This window comes from Piliocolobus tephrosceles, chromosome 16 (genome assembly GCF_002776525.5).
Source record: "Piliocolobus tephrosceles isolate RC106 chromosome 16, ASM277652v3, whole genome shotgun sequence".
NCBI lineage: Eukaryota > Metazoa > Chordata > Mammalia > Primates > Cercopithecidae > Piliocolobus > Piliocolobus tephrosceles.
Window position 1 is genome coordinate 8,276,034 of NC_045449.1, and position 15,186 is coordinate 8,291,219.

A 15,186-nucleotide genomic window follows, 5' to 3' on the forward strand; every position below is an offset into this window, starting at 1 on the left:
AGTGATGCTTAGAATGCCCCTGGTGTTCCATTGGGTGTTCGGGCAGGGGGAATGGACTCGGAGGTGAACTATGAGCCGAGATTCGTTTTATAAACGGTAACACTGACACATGGACACTTGAAGGGCCTTGGTGGCCGGAAAACTGAAGGCAGTTTCCCATCCGTCTTGGCACCACTCTCCCGAATAGCAGTTTCAGGGAACTGCTGAAGCCATGACCAGCCGGTCCCAGAATCCAGGAGCACCTGCGCAAGAGGACGCCGTCAGCTTGACGTCAGCGCGCCGGGCTCTGGCCCGCCCCCTGTGACACCAGCCCCGCCCCGCCCCGCCCCGCATACCCGCGCATTGCCGCGCATGCTCCGAGCCCCGCCCCCGTGCGTCACAGAATGGCCTCGGACACCCAGGCAGTCCCTGACGTGTCGGGGAGGAGCCGGGCGCGGAGGTACGCGGAGTGGAGCTCGGGGCTGCGGAGGGGAGCTGAGCCGAGCGGCTGGGCGGGCCTGGCCAGGCCAGCGGAGCGGAGACGTGGGTCGAGCGGCGGTGAACATGCGCTTTTGACACATTGGAGGTGAGCCTGCAGCGCGGGGCCGCTCCCTAAGGAGCTGCGCTGGGCCGGCGGCGCCGAGGCCTGCCCTTGGGGAGCCTTCCCGGCCCGGGGCCGTGTCTGAGGCTCTGCCGGGGCGGGCCGGGCCGGCTTCTGGGGCGGCCAGCCCGGGGACAACTGTTCGAACCGCTCTAACTGTCCCCTCCTTTCCCTGGTCCGACGTGTGGTCCCCCAGGGGCGCCTGCAAGGGAACGATCCCGGTAGCCTCCGGAGGATGTGCCCCGTTCCGGGTGGGGTGAGGGCTGGCGGTGACGGAGGCCGGGACGTGGCACCGCGGGCTGGGGCGCTGGCGGCGCAAGGAGTGGCCCAGTCGGAGGTGGCAGCGGCGCGCCCAGCCCGCCTCCTCCTACCCCCTCCCCGAAATTCCTTCATTTGCGAGGGTGTCTTGGAGCGGGGTTGCATTTTGATCTCGCAGTGCCTCTCTGCCATGGGGGGCGAGAGCGCGAGCAGCCCACGTTGGGCTCGGATTGGCATTCCCCTGACTCCCGCCCAGAACTGCTAATCATCCTCCTCTTGGAGTTCGGGAAAGTGTCAGCAACGGGCTCGGGTTACCTGTGCTCCACTCGTTTCTAGCTGTAAGCCACGAGATGACCCTTTAAGTTTTGCAAAGCAGGTGAAAGTACTATCCCTACTAATTATTACGTTCTATTTACGTAGCACCTTTACACGCTTCAGAACTCTCTTCCTATCTCTTTCGAACCGCATCACCTTGTGGTTGCAGCTGATTACGTTATCGCCATTTCGATGGAGAAATGGAGCTGGGATGGGGGTAATTGATTTATACTTAGGTTCAATCAGCTGGTGAGTGGCTTAGCTTGGATCATAATTTACATTTCTAGGCTCGGAGTTCTGGTTTCTTTTCGTGGGATTTTTATACCCTTCTCAGCTAGAAAACAAGGCAGAAAATGTGACTTGCCAAAGATATGCCAGAAGCTGGTAGATTACTTACTCAATTATTTTTGAGCAAACTCACCTAGGATAAAAACTGCTGCTCAGTCATGAGAAAAATCTTACTGTGAAGCTTGTTCAGGAGTTGCTGGTTAACATTTTGTCTGCTAAACTGTGTTGCTCTTAATGTGCTTAAAAGACAGGGTAATGTCTTTGCTAAATCATGAAGTTGATGGGCACAATGCAGCGTTAAGTCATGGTCTGAAGAGAAGTAAAGGGAAACCAACTGAAATACCTCTTCTGAATTATTATTAAAATTATTGTTATTTAAAATTAGAGTGCATGAGAAACAAAACCTTTGGCCAGCCCTGGTTAGAGGTTGACTTGATCCAGATGGAAGTTGTTAAATCTTCTGAAACTGTAGTTCTTTTGATTTTTTTTAAATTAAATAGATTGAAGTTGGATAAGGAGCTTAAAATAAGTAGGAACCTTAGTAAAACTTAGATCTTGCTTTCATGACATCTGCAAAACAACTTATTTTCATTGTAAACCATGCTGAGATAAATTTGGTTACTAAAGCTTAAAATTACTTCTGACGTAAGTTTCTGAGCACTCCATAAAGTAGAAAAAGAAGTCTGATAGAATCAAAGAGAGACCATGTTTATGATGAACTTCGAAGAGTTAAAAATTCTGTAAATGTCACCTTTGAGAGCAGTAGAATTTCGGTAAAAAGGCGTGTATTACCAACATACCAACATGGAAGAGTTCTGAAAGAACTCTTCCAGCGTCATTAGTCCATCGTAGAACTGTTAACCAGAAACAATATTGAAAATAGATTTTCTTACCATTGTACACAGAGTAATTTCCTTGTAAATAAAAGGTATTTTGGACAGGCTGTTTTAAATTCAAATGAGTTGATTGTTGCTAGGTTTCTGAAGGTCATACACGGTATGATAATGCTTTACGTAAAAATTGTCATGCTTTTGAGACTCTGTCCATATTGAGACCTGGTATTAAATAAAGATGGGGTGGGGGTGGGCAGAGAATAATAATTTTTCTTTTTTTTTTTGATGGAGTCTCCCTCTGCCGTCCAGGCTGGAGTGCAGTGGCACCATCTTGGCTCACTGCAACCTCCACCTCCTGGGTTCAAGCGATTCTCTTGCTCAGTCTCCTGAGTAGCTGGGATTACAGGTGTGTGCTATCATGCCCTGCCAGTTTTTGTATTTTTAATAGAGACAGGGTTTCACCATGTTGGTCAGGCTGGTCTCGAACTCCTCACCTCGTGATCTGCCCGCCTCAGCCTCCCAAAGTGCTGGGATTACAGGCGTGAGCCACCGCGCCCTGCCAATAATACGTAATTATCTGTCTTCATTCTAGCTTCAGAAAATTGTGGATGTACCATTAGAGCATTGTTTTAGCAATGTGTTTTCTATATTGGCTAACTCTATAGCGTGAAAATCTCTAATTATATAGTTTCAAATAACAGTGAACACATCCTCCCAGTGTAACTTGAAGCAAACTGAACAGACTGTAACGCAGCCCCTGAAACTGTCATTTGAGTATCTGCAGTGGTAGCAAATTTTATTATTTTTAAATAATCTGATTTTTGTTTTCATTTTTTTGGAGACAGGGTCTCATTTTGTCACCCAGGCTGGAGTGCAGTGGAATGATTACGGCTTACTGCAGCCTGAACTTCCCTAACTCAAGCGATCCTCCCATCTCAGTCTCACGAGTAGCTGGGACCACAGGTGCATGCCACCACACCCAGCTCATTTTTGTATTTTTGTTAGAGACAGGGTTTCAGCATGTTATCCAGGCTGGCTTGAACTTCTAGGCTCAAGTGACATTCCCACCTCAGCCTCCCAAGTGCTGGGATCATATGCGTGAGCCACCATGCCTGGCCGGAATCTGATTTTTAGAAAGAGTAAATCTGATGGGTGAAAGTAGGGCGATAGAGCTGGATAATACCTGTTAGGAAGAAATAAAGATGAGGTGTGACCACAATAAGAAGGTTTGCTTTGTTCTTTTTTTTTTCTTTTATTAGAGATGGAGTCTCACCCTGTTGCCCAGGCTGGAGTGCAGTGGCACAGTCTCAGCTCACTGCAACCTCCTCCTCCCGGGTTCAAGCAATTCTCCTGCCTCAGCCTCCTGAGTAGCTGGGATTACAGGTGCCTGCCACCACACCCAGCTAATTTTTTTTTTTTTTTTCATATTTTCAGCAGAGACGGGGTTTCACCATGTTGGCCAGGCTGGTCTCGAACTTCTAACCTCAAGTGATCCGCCTGCCTCAGCCTCCCAAAGTGCTGGGATTATCGGCGTGAGCCACTGCGCCTGGCCTGCTTTGTTCGCCTGCTTTGTTCTTAATGTGGCTCATAAAGGCTATTCATAAAAACTTTTGGAAATGTTTTTCAGCAATGGTGATATCACTGGAATATGCATATAGCTTCTCGAAATGATCAATTTTAAATAATCATCTGCATGTTTTAAATTTTGAAGCCTGTTTACTTTGTGGTCATACTTGAAAAGTCTGCTATTGAACTACCAATTTTTATATTTTTAAAATTTTTTTAATTTAAATTTTTTCTTTTTTCAGACAGAGTCTCGCTTCTGTTGCCCAGGCTCGAGTGCAGTGGCACAATCTCGGCTCACTGCAAGCTCTGCCTCCCGGGTTCACGCCATTCTCCTGCCTCAGCCTCCCTAGTAGCTGGGACCACAGGTGCCTGCCACCATGCCTGGCTAATTTTTTTTTTTTTTTAGTAGAAACAGGGTGTCACCACATTGGCTAGGATGGATGGTCTCGATCTCCTGACCTCGTGATCCACCCGCCTCGGCCTCCCACAGTGCTGGGATTACAGGTGTGAGCCACCGCGCCTGGCCTGAACTACCAATTTTTAATAACTTATTGAACATTTATGTTTTTAGTATGTGCCAGGTTCTGTCCTAAGTACTTTACAAATATTAGCTCACTTCATAACCTCATTTTAATGATGATCCCCATTTTACAGGTGAGGAAATGGGGCACTGAGTAATTAAGTAACCTGCCCAAAGTCACCCAAGTAGTGAGTAGATGCATCTGTAGCAAATCAGAACTTCCAGGTGTGACTTCAAACTTGGGCAGTTTGGCTTCAGGGTCTGGGCTCTTAACCACTATGCTATGCTGCTCCTATGACTTATTCTTGGTTAAATGTTTTACGTTGGTTTGATCTGGAAGAGCTGATGGTCCTTTTAGTAAATGATATCCAACATAGGTTATAATACTGTTAGAGGGGCCAATAAGCGGGTTGTGAAAATAGCCTGTTGATTAGAAGAGTTGTGGTCAACATTCAATTCACCTAAGATTCAGCAAGAAAATAAAGAATGTGGCTGGGCGTGGTGGCTCACGCCTGTAATCGCAGCACTTTGGGAGGTCGAGAAGGGCAGATCATGAGGTCAGGAGTTTAAGACTAGCCTGGCCAACATGGTGAAACCCCATCTCTACTAAAAATACAAAAATTAGCCAGGTGTGGTAGTGTGTGCCTGTAATCCCAGCTACTTAGGACGCCGAAACAGGAGAATTGCTTGAATCCGGGAGTCGGAGGTTGCAGTGAACTGGGATTGTGCCACTGCACTCCAGTCTGGGCAACAGAGTGAGACTCCGTCTCAAAAAAAAAAAAAAAAGAAAATAAAGAATGAGTGTAAAGTAAAATAATTTTGCTAGAATTATTTGACACTGAATGTAAGTAGTTGGACAAAGAGGATGCAAGGGCCAGAAATTGATTCTCAAAAAGTTTCATGCAAAAGGCTATTTAAAACCTGAGTTATTAGGGAACACTCATGGAAAAGTTGGTGTTGTATTAGGAATATGTCCCTGTTCAAGAACCAAAAGTCAGAGACAAATGGATACTGGCAGTACATCCAGAGGGGTAAACAATGCTATTCCTCAGGGATCACTACTTAAGCGCCCTTCAAAGCATTAGCTGCTAGTAGGTCCTCTGATACTATGTAAATGGGTCAAAACCAACAAAAAATACCCCCACACGGAAATGATTTGAAGTGGACTCCTGAATAACATTTATAGATTCAAAACAATCCTAATTCTTTTTGTGGAAGAATTGGCTTCACATTTAAACACCTTCAGATAAATGATCGATGCCAAGGAAGGTATCTAACAGTCATTAGGAACTTCCCTAATGATACCGGTTCACAGGCCACACTATTGGCAATATCATCAAATGCTGCACAGTAACAGAAAGAGTACTGAAAACTCAAAACTGATGCAGCCGGTCAATCAAATGTTCAGTACAGAAGCAGCACTAGGCATTCAGCCCCAGAAAGGCAGATAGGTAATCTAGGGGCAATACAAAGCATGACAAAATATTTCAGGGACTGAGATGGCTGCCAAATCATTATAAGCTAAAAAGGCAAGAAGTAATCATTTTGGGAAGATCAAGGCTGACAGGTATTATCATCAAAGGCTACAAAACCAGAGGGAGCATAAAAAATAAGAATACAGTTTTGTTCACCAAATCCTGGAAGCTTCCAAGAGAGCAGCATATGGGACCTAGGGCAAAGCTAAGACCAAAAACAGGAAGTTCATCAATGGCTACAGAGTCATGGAACTTACCCCAGTTGCCTCAAATAAGATAAAATCAATACATTACAAATTTTAGAGTTGAAATCATTAACTTACAAAATGCTTTATATAAGGATCAGGACTTCTTGTGTTGCTTTTTTTATTTTCCTGAGCTTTTAAATTGCTCATTTTCTTAGTGACAGTAGAGTAACACGTCTTCACTACAACCTTAAATATATCTAGCTTTTTACTCGTGCTCTATGCTATCTGTTCTGTGGGATTCCTTGTTTTTCTTGGTGTTGTCCATCTGTCTGAAGCATTCTATGGGCCAGATGGACTGGGCTTCATCCTAGGACTTCTCATTGCAGCCCTAGGTTGGAGCCTGTCTTTCCTGCATCCCATGCTGTCCAGGTCATGTTTTTCTCCCTTCTTTTGTACTTGTCTCAGGAAATGTGTAGGAGGTAGCCCTGCTGACTTTTTTTTTTTTTTTTTAAAGTCTTTGTCTAGTACCTCCTGAGTTCTTGTATAAGAAAAAACCTCATTTCCTGAATTGTCTGTTTCCTCTCCGTAGGTCCTAAGATTTTCTTATTCATGCTACTGGATTTTCTTATTTATCAGATAGCTCTTGGTTATCCATTTGTATTTCAGGGCCGGATGATGATGATTTGAGGTAGCTAGTGTGCAGTGATTATCTCTAAGGTTCTTCCCAGAAATCCCATCAGCTCCCTGTTCTTCAATGTGGAGGCTGTACTGAGCCTATGTCAGTGACTGAATGTGGCTGCCCATGTATCAGATTAATACTTTTGTCTAACTGATAATGATGAATTTTCTCATATTGATTTAATATATGGTGGTACATTGTGAGGGGGAAGTAAACTACCCACACATCTTTTTGCTTACTCCATTCCTGAAATAGGAATTCAGATGTTAATAAAGTGATACTTTGAAAGTCAAGAGGGAATATTGAAAGGACGATTATAAATCAGTTCAGATATTTATTTATTTACCTGTTTATTTATTTATTTAAGAGACAGGGTCTTGCTGTGTTGCCCAGGCTGGAGTGCAGTGGCACAGTCATGGCTCACTGCAGCCTCAAAATCATGGCTTACTGCAGCCTCACTGCTTCTGGGCTCAAGCAGTCCTCCTGCCTCAGCCTCCCAATGTGTTGGGATTATAGGCATGAGCCACCGTGCCCAGCCTCAATTCAAATTATTTATTGAACTTCCACTGTGTTCTGTGTTTGATGATGCAGAGAGATTTAACCGTTCATTCTTTTAAAAATAATTTTCCTTTTTTTTTTTGCTAAACCTTCCTGAGTGGCTTGTGCTAGATAAACTCGAAGTTCTCTGCATCTCCAGGTTTTTATTAATTTACTTTTTTTTTTTGAGATAGAGTCTTGCTCTGTCACCCAGGCTGGAGTGCAGTGGCGCAATCTTGGCTCACTGCAGCTCTGCCTCCCGGGTTCACGCCATTCTCTTGCCTCAGCCTCTTGAGTAGCTAGGACTACAGGCACCTGCCACCACGCCTGGCTAATGTTTTGTATTTTTAGTAGAGACGGGGTTTCACCATGTTAGCCAGGATGGTCTCGAATTCCTGACCTCGTGATCGGCCCGCCTCGGCCTCCCAAAGTGCTGGGATTATAGGCATGAGCCACCGCATCCCGCCTATTAATTTACTTTTAAAGCTGGTCTTGAGTTCTTGCTGCCCAGTATGGAATAGGTTGAATCAATTATGGTTTTATTCAGTAAGTATTGAGTATCCAGTATTGTGCAGGCATTGGGCTGAAACGGAAATAAGTAAACCACCCTAACAGGCGACACAAAGGTATAAGCAAACGCATTGCTCTGTGGTAATTGTATCAGTGAAAGCATGTGTGGGGTACAGAGGTAGCAAAGAATGCAGGAGATTTTAATGCTGTCCAATTGAGGGCAAGAAAACCTCTCTGGAAAAGATGACAATTAGGTTTTAAGGATAAATAGAAGTTTTCCTGTTTAGGGGAGCCACTCCAGGTAGAGAAACCTGGAGTAGCTTTCCAGACCTGAAAGAGCATGGTGTGTTAAGACAGTTTCGAACAGTACTGCCGGAATATAGAGTGGGATGTGTGGGGAGGGGGTGCTAGGAGACGGTAGGCATGCCTCTAGAGTGGGCCTGGCAATCAGTTGAGAGTTTTAAGTAGCCAGTCCAAATGTAAGTTAATTAAATTGCTTTTTTTCCCCTCTCTGAATGCCTTGGGAGAAGAACCAGGATGAAAGAGAGATCATTGAAGTTGGAGATGAGTGGACTTTTGGAAGGAAGCTTTGGAAGTTTTTAGAAATTTGATAATAGTAAATTATTGGGAATGTGGTGCCTGATTTTCTAGTAGGGTCACCTGGTATCAAATGTTCCAAGCAGATATTTTGAAGCATTTGTACCCCTGAGAAGGGCATGCATGCGGTATCAGCATCTCTGACAATAAGCTTGCTTCTGTCTCCCGATTCCCAGAAGACCACGTGGCCTTAAACCGACACTACACCTCTGTGCAGGGTGATTCTGTGGGCCCAAGTCACCCAGCACCTATGCTGCAACTGATAGTGCCTCCCGTCGCTTTGTATCAAACGACTTTTGTCATGATCTCATTCAGGATACTAGCGGTCCCTGAGAGTGGAGCTGTGAAGTGATTGACATGCCTGAGTTGGAAGAGAGTTAGCCACTGGATCGCTCATGTTTTACTCCCTCCACAATGCTGCAGTTCTGTGTCGTCCCAGATTTTATGCTTTTGCTTAGATTTCTCTGTTCTCTAATTTGTTAACAGTTTGTCTTTAATATTTCACAGGCTTTCTTGATCATGGATGGTGAAGATATACCAGATTTTTCAAGTTTAAAGGAGGAAACTGCTTATTGGAAGGAACTTTCCTTGAAGTATAAGCAAAGGTAATGTTGGAAAGCACAGTAAAAGTAGGGGAGGGCGTTTGGAATACGCCATGTCTTGTTTGTGCATTTTTCTTTTTAACATAAAGCTAAATTTAGAATTGCAGATTTAGGATTCTAGGATTGAGATTCTAGAAACAGTCACCACATTTGTTATATTTAAATAGTGTAAACATGCCATAAGTCTTTATATTGTTCAAATTATTAAAATAGTAGGAAAACTGTCATTTATGATTTCTTCCGGTCGTTTGCCTCCTTTATGCTTTTTAGTAGACCGGGCCCTCTTTGGTCTGCTTTGGGGCACTGATTCTGCCTCCTCATTTTGGTCATTTGGAGATTCTGATAAACTGTCTAGGGCTCCATAGAACAGACTTTACGTTCTCCTCAGGCTAGCATGATCAGTGTCTGGAGCCAGCAAAGCTTTGAGGGAGCGGGAGGAGCTTCAGGAGTATGGAACGTTTTATAAAATTTCAGTTATTTGGTTGGAAGAACTTTTAGGTAACAACCTTTTAAGCACCAAAACTTGTCTCAGATTTCTTTTTTAAAAATGGGATCTTCCTAAATAAAATATTGATACATTTTCCTATTTTGGTTAACAGAGTTTACTAAGTCTTATCAAACCTTTTACTGCCTTTTCATTATTGTTACCGAAGTCAGTTATTCTGTTGTGCCAGTGGATATGAAAGGTGTGTATCTATGGCAGGGTTCTTAATCTTTTTCTGTGTCATAGATGTCCTAATAGGCTGGGGTAGCCTATGGACTCAGCATAATATTTTTAAATGCATAGAATAATAGAATTACAAAGAAAATCAATTATATTGAAAAAAGTTATCTAAATATTAAACTAATTTGTGGCATAGTAATATGTACTTCTCTGTTAATGCATTAAATAAAAAAAGATACAGAAATGAATGTAATAACTACCTAATTTTGAAATAGTCATGAGAATAAATGTATTTAGAGAGATATGCAGCAATTCTCTGGTGATGTGAATATGATGTCTATTGAATATCGTAGAAGGAAATGTCAAATTTGTTACTTTAATGAAAGCAAAAATGCATTTTTCTCGCATCTGAGTTCTGTGGTGGAAGAAGCTAATGGTATTGAGCCATGTAGCCTTACTTTTCTTAAATATTATAATCACTAACTTGTGGCTCCTTTTTGGGCTTGTCATTTTCATTGAACCCTGAATATATACAGTAAGAGATGCAAAACAGATTGTCTTTAGTGTATTTTATGACAGCATTAGCATTCAAGCAAAAATTATCGAATTGCTATAGAATCACCTCCAAGACGATCCTTGTGGTTCCTAGTGTAACTCATCTTTCCCGCTTTGTTTCTGATTAGCTTCCAGGAAGCTCGGGATGAGCTAGTTGAATTCCAGGAAGGAAGCAGAGAATTAGAAGCAGAGTTGGAGGCACAATTAGTACAGGCTGAACAAAGAAATAGAGACTTACAGGCTGATAACCAAAGACTGAAATATGAAGTGGAGGCATTAAAGGTAACTGCAGCAGTAGACGCTGGTGTCTAATGTTTTGGGTTTTATTAAAATGAGAAATATATTTTTCAGGTGCTTAAGAGAAGCAGGTGACAAAAAATAGTTTGAAAAAAAGGCTTAAAGTGAAATTTTGAATAAAATGTTTTCTTTCATGGAACCAGGGGAAAAGATGGTTTAGAGTTTAGGAGTTCACTTTGAAACTTTGTAGCTGTCACTTTTCTAGCTATAATGTTCCTAGCTATATTATTATAGTTCCTATAATTTTCAAAAGCTACCTGATCATTTGTTTTGACAGATAGATTGCGTCATTCTGCTGTATGTTTATAATTATATTGATAGGGAATATGCATTTATTTCATTATTGTTCATAGCCCTTTCAGTTTTGGAGTTTAGTTTGGGTTAAAAATTTCCGTCTAAAAGGAATTTTCAGGAGCCAAAGGATTAACTCCTTTCTCTGCCCTTCACCATCTTCTGTAGCCACGTGCTTGAGGGTGTTTAGTGTCTGGGCAGTGGGTGGGTTTGGGGAAGGTTGGGTGGGCAGGTAAAAGGTAGGGAATTTGAACTCTGTGCTTACCCTGGGCCGCATTCAGCCTGAAAACCCAGAGGTTTCCTCAACAAGTTTGGGGATTTTGAGGCAAGGGTTTTTGATATTACTTCTTTTCAGAGAGATTGTTACTGGGTTTCTTTCTGAGAGGAGAATGGTTGACAGAATTTAACACGAGTTTAGGTACTTAGAATGAATGTGTCATTTAGTTGTTTTTAAAATAATTGTTACAAAAGTGTGGGTAAATTCCTCAGGTTCCCCCCCACCCTTTTAACTTGAGTTATCTCTTTATTAAAGAGGACTGTGTATTAATGACATGTATTTTCCTATACTGATGCCTTCAGGAGAAGCTAGAGCATCAATATGCACAGAGTTATAAGCAGGTCTCAGTGTTAGAAGATGATTTAAGTCAGACTCGGGCCATTAAGGAGCAGTTGCATAAGTATGTGAGAGAGCTGGAGCAGGCCAACGACGACCTGGAGCGAGCCAAAAGGTAAACGAATGACTGCATTTTGTTAGAAAAAACCATGTTGGTAATTAGTGATTAAAATCTTTATTAGGCTCTTCCCCCAGATCTTAGTCCCAGAACATTTGCGACTGGTGTTTCATGTCACCTGTAACTCATCGGATGGAAAGGAACCCCAAATCCTCATCTCCCAGATAATGTCCTTCAAAGCTTTTCTCTTTCAATTTTTCTTTTTTCCTTCTTTCATATACTATGGTCGATCCTATTGGTTTTGTTTTGTTTTGTTTTTGTTGAGACAGGGTCTCGCATTCTTGCCCAGTCTGGAGTGCGGTGGCATGATCTCAGCTCACTGCAACCTCTGCCTCCCAGGTTCTAGAGATTCTTGTGCCTCAGCCTTCCAAGTAGCTGGAATTATAGGCATGTGCCACCACACCCAGCAAATTTTTGTATTTTTAGTAGAGACGGGGTTTTGCCATGTTGGCCAGGCTGGTCTTGAATTCCTGGCATCAAGTGATCTGCCCACCTCGGTCTCCCAAAGTGCTAGGAATTATAGGCGTGAGCCACCTCCCCCAGCCTAGGTTTTTTTTTTTTTTTTTTTAAAAAAAACTCTCTCATGCATTCCCCCACGTTCCCTCTGTGCTCTTAACACTTCCATACTTCCTGTAGGTCCTCACATCTTATACCTGGATTCTGTAGTTACCTTCTAGCTGATAGGTCTTTATATTTCTATTCCTTTTTATTCTCTCTTGTTTTAATACTGACTGACGGATTTTCTTCAAATGTTGATTTCAGTTCACATTTTCTGAGCAACCTACAGTGGCTTGCTATCTCTGTTGCCAAACTTTTATGCATCTGTAATTAGTTGTTTCTTAACCATTCCAAACTTAATTCCTATTGCTTTATAATTGTTTCCTGGTATTTCCTTGCTTAATATTTATCCAGTAAGTCTTAAGTGACTGACATGATGCTAAACTTACAGATGCGGAGCTAGTCTGGTCACTACCTTTGGGGGTGACAGATACGTACATTCACTATGATAATACCCTAGTTAAAAACAGTGGGCAAGCTGCTCCATGGCATAAAGGAGGCAGCAGCCTGATTGGTTGTGGAGGGCAGCCAGTCAGAGGCTGAAGTGAAGTTGAAGTTACAAAGGGACACCCTCTGCAAATGTCTGAGTGGTTGCAGCAAGCAAAGGGAATAGTCTCTGGTCCTTTTGTGACTTAGGTGTGGAAAGTTGGGGTTTTCCTTTTAATTTAGTTCTAGGAAGTCAGTGTGACTTAGGTTCCCTGACTTGGGACTTAATGTTTTAAACAAACTCTTACATATATTACAAGTTTTGAAAAGTTTTCTTTCTGAAAATGTGTAAACTTAAATTGTATTGTGTTCAAAACCCAGTGGAGATATAAATAGTGTAACAAACAGCCTTTCCGTAGGGAACATTAAGGAATAGATGGGAATTTAAGAGAATATATTGCATATATTGCCCAAATGATAGAGACACTAAGTGCCAGCAGTGGTCAGGAAGGGGCAGGGTCATCTTCTTTGAATGAGACCAGGCTGGCCAGGTCAGGAAATGTCATGAGATAAACTGACAGTTTCCTTTTGTACTATCTGTTTGCACATGTTATTTATTTAATTCATGTACTCTAATTTTTCTTTTTAGGGCAACAATAGTTTCACTGGAAGACTTTGAACAAAGGCTAAATCAGGCCATTGAACGAAACGCATTTTTAGAAAGTGAACTTGATGAAAAGGAATCTTTGTTGGTCTCTGTACAGAGGTTAAAGGATGAAGCAAGAGGTAAAATCTATAACTTAAAGAATACAATTGACCCTTGAACAATATGGGTTTGAATTGTATGCGTCCACTTATACTCTGATTTTTTTCAACCAAACACAGATTGAAAATACAGTATTCATGCCATACAAAACCCTGTATATGGAGGGCGGACTTTTCATATATACGGGCCGACTGTGGGACTTCAGTATGCTCCAATTTTGGTGTAGGTGGGGGTCCTGGAACCAATCCCCATGTATACTGAGGGACAACTGTGATTGTCCTCCCTTACCTTACTGCCCCTATGCCAGAAGAAGCTTAGAGTCAACTTTTTTTTGAGGCATAGTCTCACACTTTCGCCCAGGCTGGAGTGCAATGGTGCAATCTTGGCTCACTGCAAACTCCACCTCCCAGATTCAAACGATTTTCCTGCCTCAGCCTCTCGAGTAGCTAGGATTACAGGTGCCTGCCATCACACCCGGCTGATTTTTGTATTTTTAGTAGAGATGGGGTTTCACTGTGTTGGTCAGGCTGGTCTCGAACTCCTGACCTTGTGATCCGGCCACCTTGGCCTCCCAAAGTGCTGGGATTACAGACATGAGCCACCGTGCCTGGCCCCATCTGGCTAATTAAAAAAATTTTTTTTGTGGAGACGGGCTCAGTATGTTGGTCAGGCTGGTCTTGAACCCTTGGCCTTAAGTGATCCTTCTGGTTCTGTCTCCCAAAATGTTGGGATTACAGGTGTGAGCCACTGTGCCTGGCTTCTTAACCATTTTAAAGTGTACACTCCAGTAGTGTTAAGTATAGTCAAATTGTTGTGTAAACAAATTTTTAGAACTTTTTCATCTTGCAAAACTGAAACTATACCTTTTGAATAGTGACTTCCCTTCAGCCCCTGGCAGCCACAGTTCTACTTTCTATGAAACCTCATATAAAGGAAATTATACAGTATTTGTGACTGGTTTATTTTACTTAGCATAATGTCCTCAAGGTTTATGCATGTGTAGTATGTGACAAAATTTCCTTCTTTTTTAAGGCTGAATAATATTCCATTGTATGTATTCATTTTATCTGTTCATCTGTGGGTGGACATCGAGTTGCTCCTATCTCTTGCTATTTCAAATGATGCCGCTGTGAACATGGGTGTGCAAATACCTCTTTGAGATCCTGTTTTGAATTCTTTTGGTTACATGCCCAAAAGGGGGATGACTTTGTTCCTTTTTTAACGTAAGCAAATATTCTGTAGGTTAAATTGCACAATTGGAAAAGATAACATTAATTTTGGGTTAAAAACCTGATATTGGCTGGGTGTGATGGCTCATGCCTGTAATCCCAGAACTTTGGGAGACTGAGGCTGGCAGATCATTTGAGGTTAGGAGTTTGAGACCAGCCTGACCAACATAGTGAAACCCTGTCTGTACTAAAAATAGAAAACAAATTAGCCAGGTGTGGTGGTGTGCCCCTGTAATCCCAGTTACTTGGGAGGCTGAGGCAGGAGAATCTCTTCAACCCAGGAGGTGGAGGTTGCAGTGAGCCGAGATTGTGTCACTGCACTCTAGCCTGGGCAACAAAGCAAGAAGAATGACAAAAATTTAAACCACTCTGAATACTTCTTTTCTAAAACTAAATATTTCATAGTGATAGTAGTTAATGCCAACCCATTTAAAATTACAAAAATGCACTTAGTTGATTTTGCAATAACCCCAAAACTACATCATTAGAAAATAAAAGCAAATGAGTTGGTGAAGAATATTTACTTTTGTGTGAATTGTACCGTGGACTCTGCACTGTTACTTTTTGCATACGAGCATAAGTAATTTCTCTCAGATTATAACATTTTTAAATTCTAAAAGATCATTTAGACAGTAGTTTTGCCATTTTTATTCCCCTAGAAATAAAAGTTGTTAATAATTAAATAAATTTGTTTTTGAGAAATAGTAATTTAGGAAGAAGA

General features: G+C 42.3%; 1 protein-coding gene across 3 annotated transcripts in view; it reads left to right on the forward strand.

Annotated features, from left to right (window-relative positions):
• The first annotated feature begins 376 nt into the window (after positions 1 to 376).
• NDEL1 (nudE neurodevelopment protein 1 like 1) overlaps positions 377 to 15,186 on the forward strand; it is a 51,628-nt gene continuing 36,818 nt past the window's right edge. For all 3 annotated transcript variants that reach the window (XR_002726565.2, XM_023193230.2, XM_023193229.1), the window contains exons 1-5: positions 377 to 565; positions 8,854 to 8,951; positions 10,296 to 10,449; positions 11,335 to 11,483; positions 13,120 to 13,256. Coding sequence is in view for 2 of the 3 variants with exons in the window: in XM_023193230.2 (XP_023048998.1) it covers positions 8,866 to 8,951; positions 10,296 to 10,449; positions 11,335 to 11,483; positions 13,120 to 13,256 (526 nt within the window). In the remaining variant the exon portion in view is untranslated. The remainder of the gene's footprint in view (positions 566 to 8,853; positions 8,952 to 10,295; positions 10,450 to 11,334; positions 11,484 to 13,119; positions 13,257 to 15,186) is intronic.